The sequence below is a fragment of the Oreochromis niloticus genome, linkage group LG23 (assembly GCF_001858045.2).
Source record: "Oreochromis niloticus isolate F11D_XX linkage group LG23, O_niloticus_UMD_NMBU, whole genome shotgun sequence".
Taxonomy (NCBI): domain Eukaryota; kingdom Metazoa; phylum Chordata; class Actinopteri; order Cichliformes; family Cichlidae; genus Oreochromis; species Oreochromis niloticus.
The window spans coordinates 35,089,904-35,104,957 of record NC_031986.2 but is presented as its reverse complement, the minus strand read 5'-3'; the positions used below and the strand labels follow the sequence as shown (position 1 = coordinate 35,104,957).

At 44.2% G+C, this 15,054-nt stretch overlaps 1 protein-coding gene across 3 annotated transcripts in view; it reads right to left on the bottom strand.

Annotated features, from left to right (window-relative positions):
• The window catches only part of sema6bb (sema domain, transmembrane domain (TM), and cytoplasmic domain, (semaphorin) 6Bb), a 123,468-nt gene that overhangs the window by 43,207 nt on the left and 65,207 nt on the right, over nucleotides 1-15,054 (bottom strand). For all 3 annotated transcript variants that reach the window (XM_025902989.1, XM_003451351.5, XM_019351927.2), the window contains exons 6-10: nucleotides 5,481-5,579; nucleotides 3,935-4,025; nucleotides 3,392-3,511; nucleotides 1,872-1,960; nucleotides 911-1,128 (exon numbers count right to left, since the gene is read on the bottom strand). In XM_025902989.1, coding sequence (XP_025758774.1) covers nucleotides 911-1,128; nucleotides 1,872-1,960; nucleotides 3,392-3,511; nucleotides 3,935-4,025; nucleotides 5,481-5,579 — 617 coding nt within the window. The remainder of the gene's footprint in view (nucleotides 1-910; nucleotides 1,129-1,871; nucleotides 1,961-3,391; nucleotides 3,512-3,934; nucleotides 4,026-5,480; nucleotides 5,580-15,054) is intronic.

Below are 15,054 nucleotides of genomic sequence, written 5' to 3'. Positions count from 1 at the left end.
AGCTGTGACTTACATTTTCTTTTCTCACTTTTTCTGGGTTACAGTTTGTGTTGTCTTTGGCTCTGCTAATGCCCTCAGCCTGCAGTAATCCCCCACTTACCGGGCAACATCTCTCCTCCCCCCTCCTCCTCTCAGCGTTCTTCAGTTTAATCGTGTCTTTCAACAAATCACCCTTTTGTCCTCCATGAAAGCATTCCATGTGTCTTAAATTACTCTGTACTCCACAATCCTGACCTCTGCACCCCAACACAGGCACGTTCGTTTTTCTGGAGCTTGTAGGAAACCTTGCTCTTTCTCTCCGAGTCGGCGAAGACGGTGGTCCACAAAAGCGGCGACTACACACATGTGCATTTCTTTAAAAACACCGACCATGACAGAGACAGAGGACCCCCCTCCCCCCAGGCCTCATTCACACATTTATATGAAAAAAAAATCTATAAAAAAAATAAACAACCCGCAAAAAAATGCACTTAAAGGCAGACAGGTTTACAGAAGTCAGTCCCTTTGAGGTTCTGCTGCGAGTATGATGTAATATAAGCAGTGATTTCATGAAAACAACTCAATGTTGAGTTATATATCACACCTGAACATCCCATACTGAGTTCATACAAAGGCAAAAGTTTAACACAGCTGAAAAATACAAAGCAGTGTCATAAAAATGTGAAATGGACAAAGGAGTCTGGGACACAACCATACTCTGTATATAAAAGATAAACAGTTAGAGTCTCGACTTGAGCATTTTCACCAATTTTGACATTGTCCATATGTGCAAACCTACTTTATCCTGCTTTTTTACTCTAATGAAGAGCATACTTTATTAAATGAAACTCTTCACATATGAAGGAAAGGCCAAGATTCAGGGGTGTTAAGTCTCCCTGTGTGAGAGAGAGTCTCCTGTTTGTGCAGGTACCTGTTGGCTGGTGTGGAGAACACCCCCAGGATGATGTCCCTGCCATGCATCCTGATGATGGGGCTGGTGGAGTGGAGCAGGTTAAAGTAGAAGTGGGAATCGCCGGGCACGGAGCAGTTCAGACGGGCCTTTAGGAACGACGTCCACTGCTTCTCCAGGACGCGCTGAGACCCGCCTTGATCGCGCTTACATACCCGGGCAACACGTGACACCACCACCTGTGAGGAGCCGCGAGCACAGAATATGATACTTACTATACAGAACGAGCACAGCTTGCATATATCTCCAATGACTCCAAAGCTGGGCAGTTAATATTTCCTGAGGTTTCATCTTGAAAACTGCATATTAAAAAGCTCTTTTTAACTCCAGGGCGATCTCTGAAGAGTCATTTGCATGCTATTTGCAATGTGGAAACCCTTTTTTGACAGATCATTGTTTTATAATGCTAAATCTAATATCAATTATTCATGAAAATGTCAGTGCATCTCAAAATTGCTTCTTTGAACACACAATAGCGATGCTGCTTAAGTATCAATTTACTCTGCTCTCTGTAAACATGTCGCAGCCAGGGACCTTTTGCAAACACTCCCCAAAAGTGAATTGCTAATTTATTAAAGAAACAGGTTTATATTTATTTATTTTTCTTTTTTAATAAAGATGCAGCTACTGCTCTGGGGGCAAGAAAAATATATCAAGTCAGTAGAAAATCGACCAGTTTTTCTTAGGTTAATACAGACAGCTGTTAATAACGTGACTTGTTGCATTAGATATGCACGTAAACAAATACAAAGGTGAAAGGTCATCGCAGTTTGTAACAGAGAGACAACTAGACCTGCAGCTCTCCTCATGCTTGTATTCTAATGATAGATTCCCACATTTCTCTACAGTCCTTTTTAAAAGATGCTGTGAATGGACCTCAAGGTAATGTGAGAGAGCCCAGCAGGAGAGGAGAATATATTACCTTCTCCAGGTAATTGAACTCCATGGCTATCTCTCTGAAGAAGAAGTAGATGTGAGGTCCCCACTCCACGGCACTGACGAAATACGGCTCTGTGTCGTAAGAGAAAGAAACACTCAGGGAAACAAACAAGAAAGGCGACGTGTGCAGGAGGTGTGCACGGAGAGGACAGGTTTCATGAAGTATAGGCGAGAACGAGTATAACAAAACAGCATTTCTATTTGCAAATGCATCATTAATTCCCACAGCAACCGAGCGACATGGGGGCAGTGAGAAAGAGGCAACAGCCATGCTTAATTTCATTACATGGTGAAAGGGGATTTCACAGCAAACAATAAGCACATTATGACTCCCTCGTGCTTCCGAGGAGCGAGGCAGGCGTGCCTGGGACCTTCTAAAACCTGTGTGAGCATTAAGACCAGGGGCTCGGGCAATGTGATTGGCAGGTCCACTCAGTCCGGTGAGTGTCCACCAATCACGCTCTGTATTTTTACTTTGTAGCATAAACAGCAGAAAAAGGTTCCTAATAGCACTGGAAATGCAAAGTGTCTTACTCTCGAATATTCGAACTGTAAAATAACTGTAGGATCTTGCGTGTCAACAAATAACAAAAGCCGCAGTCTGTCATGCACTGTGATTGGCCCGCTCGCTTCCAGCAGTCAAAGTCACCAACAAGTGCACGCAGTGTTTTTCAGTCGAACGTGTCACGTCAAAGGAAGCAGACGATGCTGCACACGGCGTTGAAGGGGCATGATGGGCTCAACGGTGGAAGCATTTTACCTGCATGCTCGAATAAACATACACATGTGCCAAATGTAGCGTGTATTTAGGAGCATGGCTGTGAATAATGAATACACAACGAGCTTGTTGAGAACACAGCTACTGTGCCAGCGACGCTGTCATCACAGGTGTAATTTATGGTGGATCTGCGGCTTTTTCGATTGACATGTGCATCGGCTGACAGCAAAGAGGCAGCACCGCAGCGCAAAAAGGTTTCTACTCAAACCCTTTTGGGTAGAAAATAATGATAATAATCTATGTATTAGATTCATGAGACACTTTAAATGTTTAAAAACTGAGTATTTTTACAGGTTTAGATTAGGTCTACTAACAGATTCTGCTGTATTATCACAGCAGCATATAAAGTTATTAAAATGAGCTTCCTTTTCCCCTGAGCCAACAAAAATATACAAGGATAAAGTAAAACTTTGAGATCCTGTTGCAGGCCCGGGGGGACAAACGTTTGGTCGGACGCTGTGTAATATGGGTGATTCTGTGAAAGAGGCAGCTCTGTGTACAGCTAGCTGCCTGCATGCTGACTCAGACCTGTCCTACCAGCATATGCATCGATCCGCGTGCTGCTAAGTAATGTGGACACAAACTCCAGCCATCAGACTCACATTAACATCAACAGCAGGCGTGATGCTGAGCGCGTTGCGCCGACATAACTATGCTTGACGGCACACAAACGAACACGCCCACTTAAAGCACACACACACACATGCACGCGTGTCTGCAGGTACCTCTGAACCACTTGGAGTCGTGCTTCACGGTGCGCAGAGCAGGACTGTCCCCGAGGCTACGGTAGATCACCGCGTCGATGGCCAGGAAGTCCGTCACTGTGGCCGTAAACAGATTCCCCTCTGATACACACACACACACACACACACACACACACACACACACACATAAAAACAGCTGCTGAGTTGGATCATCTCCCAAAGCACTATCATAAACAGTGAAGCTGGAGTTAATGTAACCTATTATGCGCTGCATTATAAACACGATGTGACTGACCACTCAACAATGTAATTGCAACTTTTCATCACGCCCACACAAAAATAACATGTGATTTTTTTACTACCAGCTAATATCAGGTAAGGATCTGAACAGTTTCAGACACAGTATTGATTATTAATGAACAGTTCAAACACGACAAGGTAAACTGAAGCTGAGGAAACGCTGCAGCTCTCTTTTGTTCTGCTCAAGGGACAAAAATATCTTTTGATGATGTCGCACATTCCTCATTGTGCGACAGCACAGGCTAAACAAACCGTGTGTCGTACCTGCGACCAGAGCTACGTTGGCGTGTTTGGGGTCGTAGGGACACCGGGCCATCCCACTGACTGTGTCTCCCAGCATCTCCAGGGTGTCTCCCTGTTAAATCACACACACACACAATTAGATGCATGCATCAATCTGGGTACTCCAAACAATATGAATACATCTACAGCAGCATCATGAAAACAAACCACAAGAGAATGGCAATTAGGGAGTGTTACCATAAGTGCAAACTAATGATTCACTGGAGGCAATTAGGCACAGCAGCAAACAACAAGAGAGTCCCATTTTCATCCATAAATAACACACACATGCACACACATCTATGCATCCACGTCCACACGTGTACATTTCAATAAAATTGGCAGCTCATGTAATGAAATCTCTGGTATTCTTTCACTATCAATTACACAAACACAAACCGTTTAAAGGTCGCCGCAAGCAACTATTTGAGGAGAGCAGCAGATTTGGAAGACTTCAGCTCTCATCGGCTGTTTGAAATGAAATAATTTATAGGTGTCATTTCATTAAAACCCTGCTATAAATAAAACAGTAGCTAGCATCACTAACTAGTCCCCAGAGAAAATGACAGCCTATCAGGCAGAGACAGGTGAGGTATACGCTGTTGTAGAATGTCATTAGCGGCTGACAGATAATGGGGCAAGTACGTCTCAGTGTTCCACTGTTGCACCGTGTTTGAAATGTGAGAGACTGAAAATAACACTTATCTGAGAAAGCCTTTGATAGTGAAAGGATTTTTTTTCCCTCTCTCTCTTTCTCCCTCCGACTCCACTGCCTTCGTTCCTCGTTTAATATCGCTACGGAATGATGTGAAATCACCCCAGTCGATGATTAATATTTATGTGCAGTTTTTTTTTCTTCTGCAAGTTTAAAACGGTTACTGTAATTGAGCGAGACAGGGATAGGCTAAGAAGTGGAGCGCGCTCCCTGCACGGTGGAGGATTCTGGCGACTTGCTGCTTGATGGATACAAACCTTCAGAGTCTGACAAATGTGCTGTGGGACAGAGCTGGAGAAATATTCCGAAAACATTTTGGCTAGCTCGAACTAGTTGTAGCTCGAACTCTGGCATCTTTTAGATTCCGCCTCCATCTGTGGCATTGCTTTTCTCTCTTTACCACAACAAGTCACGTCTCAGCAGCCTTACTCTGTGAACACGCTCCTCTCCCTCTTTTCCCCTCTTTGTGTTCTTCTTGATTTTCTGTCTCTGACTCTCAATGATAACAAGCTCGGCAGACCACAAAGTTTAACCGCCGAGAAATAACAACTGTTGTATCTCAGGAAAACGAGGCGCTGGAGCTGCCAGACAACAAGGATAAATAACTCCTGGGGAGGCAGTCGGCACTGACTCAACTGCTTGACAAACAGCTCTAATGAAGCTGTACGTTCTCACCTGAACAAGTGCACTAATTGATCTATAGGAGGGAGACTCTGTTGTAAAAATAGACATTATTTATCAGCTAAGAGGCGCTCGACCGCTCGCAGGTGGCGGTGTAGGGCGGCTGCGATCACCCGCCTTGGGTTTACTTACAGTGTAGTTGGCACACAGCGGGTTGAAGGCGTTGGTTCCGCACAAAAACAAGCCTCCGTTTCTGCTGAGCAGCACTTTGATGAAGTTACGGCATTCATCCTGCACGAGTGAAAGACAGAAATACAGAGAATAGGCTTAATATGCAGGAGGGGTGAGTCTGAGGAACAGATGATGGCGCAAATAGAAAAAAAACCCTTTATTTTTCAGACGCTGATTAGCCAAACCGCTCTGTGAAATGAAGCTTTTCGGCTGCCTGATGTGTGGAATTATCACACCATTACTGCTGTCAATCACAGTGATACAGTCTGAACGTAGCCTGCAGAGACTTTAGGCATCTACCCTCTTCACACATGCATGCACACGTGCACGCATACACACAGCAGTTGATTGACGGAGGGTAATCCAAAGCAGCCTTAGGATTTTAGAACAAGCGGCAGATTTATGGCTAATTTCTCACTACATGAAGCGTGTGTAATGAGTAAATAACGGCAAGTCACATTTTCATTCTTTGAACAGTCGTGAGTTCAGCACCACCATAATGGCTGTTTTTGCCCCACAGTCCCAAATACAGATAAATGTTGGTGTCTCCACACGGATACTGTGTTGTTACTGTTAGCTATTTTATTCATTTATACTGTGCTACTAAAAATGTTTCTTCATTTACTGTTAAAGCATCTTATCGATCATCTTAAACTCATTAGAAGGCTGTTTATTCATATTTTTAGTTTTCAATTTGACCTCATGTACCAGTAAAGAAGTGCATCTATTTGTTTCAGCCATGTCTGTCATGTTAAACATACTGTATATCTATATATCATACCTTATATCTCAACAGCTTATTGATTACTTTAAGCGTTCTCATTTATTCATTTCTGATCGATAACTATTGTAATCACAGATCTGTAACTGTACAGGTTAGCTTATGTTTTAGCTACTGTGCAGACTTCACTCTCTTTCCTGCAGCATTTAGGTGAACAAGCAGCTTTTTTTATTTTTTTAACTTCCTTTTAATTTAATTACTGGAAACACTTTTCTAATCTTCCTGCTCACCTACTCACTAATACCCGAGTACTTTATTAATTTCCATGTTCTGCTGCTTTCAGCTTCATACTTTGGATGCAATCATTGCACTTCACCCTCCATACTATTTACTTATTGTTTTAGAGATGAATTGCTTTATTATAGATCAAGCTACTGAGCAATATAAAGGTGATCAAACTCAATAGCTGCAAAATTAAACAGATATAAATCAATAATTAGAGTCTAATATATAAAATCATATATATGATTTTGAAAGTGTCATTGCACATAATGAGCACATTTAGTTGAGGTAATTTAGCTACATTTGATTATAACACCCACACACTATTACGCTACTTAACTAAGATTATTCATTTATAAGAAAGGATTTTGTTGAAACTCTTTTCACTGCACACAAAACAAATCTGTAAGACGACACAGGGCAGCGCATGAGCCTGAAAATCATGATTTTATGTTCTGATTTCCTGAAGGAATTTTTCCATCCAGGGTTGCTAAGCACAACTTTCAGATGTGACCTTTAACTGTAAAAGTCAAAAGGGACTGACAGCAGTTTGCACTTGCACAGCCGCCCGAGTACGCAGAGTGAGTGGTGATGTACAGTAGGTCACTGATACACAGCAGCCAGCAACCCCCAACCCAGCACACTACTGTCCCAGTCACGATGGCACCAGCTCTCCCACACACACACACACACACACACACACACACACAGACACACCAGATGGGGTCTACTTCAAGACCACCGCTCACATTAATGATGATGGAAAGAAGAGCAGAGATGAAGTAAAAGTGGCGTGTGTGTGCGTGTATTAATATCTTTGTGGGGACCAAAAATGTAAGGATTACAATACTTGTGGGGACCAACAGTCCTTATGGGGACCAAAATCCTGGTCCCCACAAGTTTGAAGGCATTTTTGAGGCTGAAAATGAAGTTTCAGTGTCAGGGTTCCAATTGGGTTATGGTTAAGTTTAGGGTTAGGCACTCATTTGTGATGGTTAGGGTTAAGGTAAGGGGCTAGGGAAAGCATTATGTCAATTAGATGTCCCCACAAGATACAAATACCCAACATGTGTGTGTGTGTGCATGCATGTGTGAAAGAGATCAGAGGGAAAGCAGTGATATGAGAGACGGCTGAGTGTTATTCCAGATGCTCCACCCTCTCCCCCACCTTTCCCCTTCTCTCCCTGCAGGGATCTCGTCTTTCAGCGGGAAGAAAGAAACAGGAAAGCAGGAAGTGTTTCCACGTGAACGCGAACGGCGAGAGCGCATGAAGTGAGTCGAGAGCAAGGTGCAAATTTCTAATGGTTTCGCCGCTATGTGACAAACAGAAGTGCGACTGTCACAGTACGTGCGAGCGCGTGCATGTCACTCCCACACACGCAGAGTGTGCGTGATGCATGTAGTTAAGTACACATGTAACGAGTACGTTTGTGTGTGCGTGCATCAGAATCACAGCACAGATGCAGCCTCGTGTGTGAGAATCATTTGCATGCTGTTTGTCGGTGGGGCTGCAGTCTGTCAGCTTGGTCAGAGCTGTAATCACAAAGCCAGATGAAGCACTCTTAATAACAACCCAGACCCGCTGCCAGCATCTCGGCGATGGGAGCGAATACTCAGAAGAGCCAAACCGCTGCACAAATGTGTTCACTTGGCAGTGGCTGTTCAGATAACATTAAGGATTTCATGACTTTAGAATAAAACGCAGTTTATAACATTTTAACTATTCAGTTCTGCACTTTACAGACATCATCCAAACTCATCCTGTGCTGCACACATGCATTTTATTAATCCCCATTCATCTATTCCAGGGAGTCATTTGGCACTCCAGATACAAGTCTTTTTTTATTCAAAGCCCAATTCAGGCAGCAGCAGGATGAAGGTTTTACTGTGGGCTCCACATTAAAATTAAAAAAAACCCCCAAACCTATTATAAAGGATCATGCTGTGAATTAAACAATCATATATATAAACCCATGTGCTGTACGGTCTGATGCCTCCTCCCCTTTTCTGTGCATCCCCTCTCCCTGGGCAGAATCCAGGCAAAACGCCACCTGTGCTGGCTGGCAAGCCTTCCCAAGACCCAGACGACTGCAGCCCTCCTCCTCCTCTTCCTCCTCCTTCTCCTGCTCCTCTTACTGACAGCGGCAGAGCTGCCTGTGCTCTGAAAAATTAATCTGCAGCACAGATGAGTTACACAGGAGCACACGCCTCGGTGCAAATATGGACGTAATTGTCAATGAAGGGATAAATTTACAGAGGAATGAGAAAAAAAGGGAGTGTGGAAAGCTACCAAGAGATGCTGCACAAGTGTTTGCACATGTTTGCATATGCAAATGTACATTTATATCAACTAGATGCTGGCAGACAGCAGGGTTTAATCAGCTCCTCGCTCTTGAGGCAGATGTTAGCCAGGCTAGCTGTACGCTGCAGACGATGACAGAGCAAGTGCATTTCCCACTGCACAGCTAACCTCTTCCTCAGAGACACAGAAATATGCACATGCACCAGCTTTAAAATAATTGTAAGCAATCACGCACAGAGGATCCACAGCAACACAACAACGACCTGCACCACTAAAACCGAGGAGGCTCCACCTTCAGCATGTGCTTTTCATCTATTGTCCAGAACTCAGCCCTCAGTCTTCGATGATAACAACCTTTTCACTCGGCATAAACCTCAGCTCAGAGTTTTTTTCCCTAACGATCACTCTTTACTCCAAACTTCAAGAACAAGGTGTTTTACCTCCAGCTACAATAAAGATTCCCATCTTTGCTCGAACCGAAATACAAAACAGGTAAGGGTCGTAAAATATTCTGCTCATTTTCCTGTTTTAGGAGCAACCACAGCAGTTTTCATAGTCCCATAAAATATAATAAGTTATCACGATGACCCGGTTTAGTAATGTTTTGTACAATGGGAGCCATCTAAGGCAGTACATCAGGGGGTCGTATTTAGCAAGCTGCTCCTCTAAATCTCCAAAGTTTCCATTACATGCCTGGCTGGTCCCCTGATGTTAGCAACCAGGGAGAAGAGAGCGCTGCTCTGCCAAGAGCCGCCATTGAGCCAGAACTCACCCACACACATATACTGTATACACAATACACTCACACACACCCGCACACAAAGCCTTGGCGAACCCTCTTCCCCACTCATTAACAACAGGTCTGTCATTTCCAGAAAAATCCCCGATGCACGATTCTGACTGGAAACAGAGTGACTCTTCGTGGCAGGAACAAAGTGTGTGTATATGTTTGTGTGCATGTGGGCGGAGGATAAATTAACAGCGGTACCAAATTAGCAGCACTGTGCTGTTCAGAGTGCTGCGGTCTTACTCAGCATGTTAAAGCTAATCCGCATCCCTCTGAATCCCTTCTTCAGCGTTTGATGGTAATTCTGACTGAACACACCACAGGCCACAAACAAACAGCACGCACAAGCAGGACGAAGAAGTGAGATGATAGAGATACAAGAATAAATGAGCAGAGAGCGAGCCGAACCGTAGTAAAACCTACAGCTCGCCGGGTCGTCCGAGCACACACACACACACACTTTGACCGTAGCACTTAACCTGGATCACCTTTGCACAGCTCTCCAGCTGCAGACCTGCTGAGTAAACGATCACGTAAACCAGATTATTCTAATTAAATGTGATTCTGTATGCCTGCAAACATCATGAAAACCAAAGGCATCACGAAGCCTTCCTTTCTTCATATTCAAAGTCTTTGACCCTAAAAAGTCCTACGTTTGGTGATGAGCTCGAGTGCATCCAGTCCGCAGTAGCGTGTGGGGCCTGGGACGCTGAGCACAATCAAAAGACACAGAAACATGAGATATTGGCCAGTTGGAAAAAAAAGATGACGGTGACTCCACCTGGAGTGTTTTAAGCTGGGAAAAAGCAATAAAACCACATCTTGTGATGATTCTACACAGAAACGGTCGGACGACTGCAAACCCAGAGCTCCTCTGAGAGCACGATCATCACAATATTGATCAAACAATCTTGCTAAGTGCTGCTTATAATGATGCCTGGCCGCTCTTTAAGCATCTCTACTATATAGTATTGCCTTTGTCTGCGTCTAGATGCCCATGCTGCCACAGCCTGATACGCTGGCACAGAGCCACCTCTGGGGAGCGTCTCACCCACAACATCGTGCTCTCTCTCTCTCGTGCGCTTTGCTTTTGTGAGGAGAGAAAGGAAAGAGGGAAATAAGGAGAGCGAATGGCAGCGAGAGACAATCAAAAGGGCAAATACGAGCGAGATAAAGAGACAGCGGAAAGCGCGGACAAAGGAAAATCTAATGTGGGTAGAATATGCAGTGAGTGACAACAAGGCCGACTGTTGCATTCATCGACAGCAGTTTGGTCAACACGGGAAAAGAAAAAAGGTGAAAGGATTAGGATATTGAATTTTCAGCCTAATTAGGGAGATACTATGTCCTTTGCGATCAACCAAGCAGAAACATTTAATTACAAAACCAATTATGAGGTGGCGAATGTATCACATCTGACACAACCGTCCCCCCGAGCAGAACGGGACATTTTCAGGAGGTGAAGTGGAGGAGAGAAGGAGGGGAACCAGTGTGGGGGAGAGGATAAGGGAGGCACGTAAAACAACAGAGTCCTGATTGTGCTCGTGTACGGGTAGGTGAGAAACAAAAGGTCCTTTCGCACCGTAACGGCAGCGAGAAGACCTCCTCGTTATGCTGCCTGTGGTTGTTCACACTGAACCAAACTAAGCCAACAATGTGTGCTGTTGGATAGCACGACAGCACTCATGAATCAGAGGCATGACATCTAGTGTAGAAGGCCTGTCGTGCTGCCAGCAAAGGTGCAGCAACAGTCCTCCGGCACCGCGCTCTTCTATCTGCCTCTGCAGCCACAGAGACAAAGAGAAAGAAATGCGAGGCGGAGGGAAGGTGCAGCAGAGAGAGACTTTAAAGTGCGGCGTGTATAAATGTACAGGATTTACAGTGTTGCTGATGATCCCTCGTCTGCGTTTACCCAAACCTCTGCACCGTGTCCATGCGAATGCATTAATGCATGAAATGGCTCTTCTTTTGTTAAATATTCAGGCATCCTCCTTGACCTCCAGCATGATAATCAAAACGGCAACAGGGGGTAAGAAACGCGCCCGCGGCGGTCTGATGCAATCAAGTGCAAAAGTGCTTCAGTAAACACTGCAGACACCGATATAACAAGATCATATTGATACTGTGATGCACATTTTATCATCATCGTGGCATCATATGTGCATTTTAAATAACATAATTGTCTGATCTCAAAAGCTGCCTTGCAGAATCTAAAAATCCCCAAATTTTCCAGGCAGCCCTTCAGCTCAATAAAGTCATAATGAATTAAGAAAACACACAATTGCACACCAGCTGTAATTATTTACTCAAGTTTAATAGTCCAGCAGCTATAGTCTGATGACTGTAAGCCAATAATTTGGGTTTCCGCTGTGCCTGGAGGACATCCTGGGAAAGACTTCCTGTTCTGTGTGTCCGTTTATCTACATTTATCAAATGCACTCCAGAAAACGTGTTCCCACTTTGGCTCTTCACAGGGACTCCATTCTGCATGTTTGCATGTAAAGATCTGTGTATTTCTCCGTATTTTGACATGCAGGTTCATGTAGGATGTGGACTTTGTGAAAATAGTTTCCAAAAGAATTCATGTTCATGTGACCACCGTGCAAGTTCAGCAGTATATATTAGTTTTATTGCAATCCAGAGGCATCGATATACTGTGGTAGGACATCAGGTTTAATGCTGTAAATGATGGGCTACAACACACCGCCATTACTCCTGCACTATTTGCTTCCACGTTCCTCGTCCTCGACTGGAGGACACGATGGTAAAACAGCTTTTGCTACCCCAACACAACTAGACTTTCCTTTTTCTGCGTCAAAGCGACAGACACAGAGTCGAAGATTCTGACATGATGTGAATTTTGGTTGCAAAGATGATCAAATCTGTCCGATCTGAACCGCTTTCACTGTGACGCTGAAGATGTCATCATGACTGGGACAGCCCAAACTCACACAGTGTGTGTAGGACTTCACAGTATTTAACGATGCTAATTCAGATGGAGATACTTTATCATTAAATGATCTCTCAGGTGGATGCCATGCAGGTGCAGTGGTTAGCACCATCACCTCCTTGGTTTCTATCAGGAGTTTGTATGTTCTCCTGTGTCTGCAAGGCTTTTCTCCAGGTACTCCCACAGACATGCATGGAGTTAGGTTAACTGGTGATTCTAATTTGGCTGCAGGTGTTAGCCCTGGTGACCTGTACAGGATACACTCGGCCTCTCTCTCTGTGACAGCTGGGATGGGCTCTGACCCCCTAAGACACTGATCTAGATAAGTGGAAGAAAATATTATGGATGGATGTTTGCATTTACTGTAAAAATACTGCTGCTATTCTCTTTATCAAGCTCTTGGTTTGCCACAAACTATTTCGTGTTTGGTTAGTGGTTTTGCTATATCTTCATATCATTACTTAGGCAGTAAAGCAGCCTCTGCATGGTTAAAAAATTATAGAATTTTTTAAAATGCATTTTAAATATGAGTGATTATAATAATTGTACTTATTTTGGCAGAAAACAGAAAACTGAATATGTAATATGTTCAGAAAGAAAAACCTTCAAAATGTTGCATCTTTGTTAATACTGTCAGAGGTTAATTAAAAATGTTTATTGTACTGTTTTCAGTGTAATTACGAATGAAAATAACTGCGTTCAAGTCATATTTTAACAGTAAATATAAGATGTACCGTCAGGGAGTGAGTGCATGATTGGATGCAATCACACAGACACACACACGCACACACACACACGCACGTCTTTTCAAATGCATCTGAGCCCAGAGAGCTGACTGAGAGGACCTGGCAGTGTTCTTATCTTCCTCACATTGCCGTGTGACTCACAGCATTACCAGGCAGCACAGTCATTAGGGGCAAGAAGACCTTTCATATCTCAGTCAGCCCCACGGCTCTCCGCAGGGCCGGCCAACAGGGACCCACACTCGCCCCCTCCTTTCTCTGTGCCGAGCTTTTTGTCTCTGTCCCTCTATTCTCCGTTGTGCTTCTGTCTGGCGATGTCTCACACAGATTTAATGTCAGGTGTTCTCTCACTGTGTTAAATAAGTCATTTTTTGTGTGCCTGGAGGGGACAGAGCCCATGTTTCCCCTGTCAACCACAACCATCACACCTGCATACACCCACACACGCAGACACTGAATACGTGATGTTTGTGTGTGGCAGACAGGAGCAGCAAGGACTGAGTGTGTGTGCAGGAGATATAAGAGGTATTCAGGCGTGGGCTGCCGCCGGCTGCAGGGACATTTTACCCCATCCCTCCTCACCGCCTCGGCTTCCTGACGCCCACCTGCATTTTCCGAGGGCACAGACTGCGATCCTAACTCACGACGGTGGGATGAGTTCTACGTTGGCAGGAGTAGGCGTGCTCTCCCGATCGATGTGCATGTTGGCTCGTGAGTGACGGCTTGGATGAGCAGGGACAATAACATGTGGTCACAGCCCTCCTTCTTAAGGCTGCGCCAGCAGAGCTGACAATCAGATGACTGGCACAGAGAAACCAAGGCTCCAGGCAAAAAAGGTAAAACATGTGCCATAATTTAGGAGAGCAAAGCCCATGTGTGCACATGTGTGTGCAGAGACGGCGTAACTGAAGCCTTGCTGAAGGATTTTTCAAAGGAAGCTGATTGATTTAAACAGTTTTTTACTGACTTTGTGCCACTGCGCAGCTCACATGTGCTGCAAAACAACTCAAGCTGCAGAGAGACACCACTCACTCCAATTTACCACAAATGCAAATGACGAAATGAAACGATAAACAGTTCAGAGAATATGAAAAAAAGTGGTGAAAAACAGAGAAAATGCAAAATGAAATCCTTTTACTTTCTTCAGGATCAAGTTTCTATCCACCAACCAGGCATGTCCAAAGTCTCCTTCAGCTACAATCGTTTATAGTTCATACAGAGCAATAAAATCCATTTTTAATATCATCCCTTTACGGATTTTATGGATTACGAGCTACTGTTGTTTGGAAAAGCGATTGAGCCATTTCAGCTGCTGTGATCAAATCATATCAACATGATTTATACGTGACAGAGTCTTCTAAAAATGACCGAGCCACCTGATTCTGCTGCTCCACTGAGATTTATTGTGTCTTTAAGTGGGTACTTTTGATTTTCTTGTCCACTGTTTCGGTCGAGTGTCACTTGTCTGCTCAGTGCTGTTCTCTGGCACAGCGAGCAGCTTTTAGCAAAAAACCTCTCCAAACACACAGTACTCTGGTCTGCAGGCTTAGTGTCGAGCTGGAAAACACGGCGGAGCATTTATCGGCTCAAGAGCCAGATATTTTGCCCAGGAGGGAGTGGAGACAAAATCAGAGCTAAAAGGAGAATTACTGGATGCAGATAAATCAGGTGGACACAAACATGACTTAAGTTAGTCTGAATCTGCTGGATGTTTAGACTCTGCAGCACGTTTAAGACAGACAGACGGCGT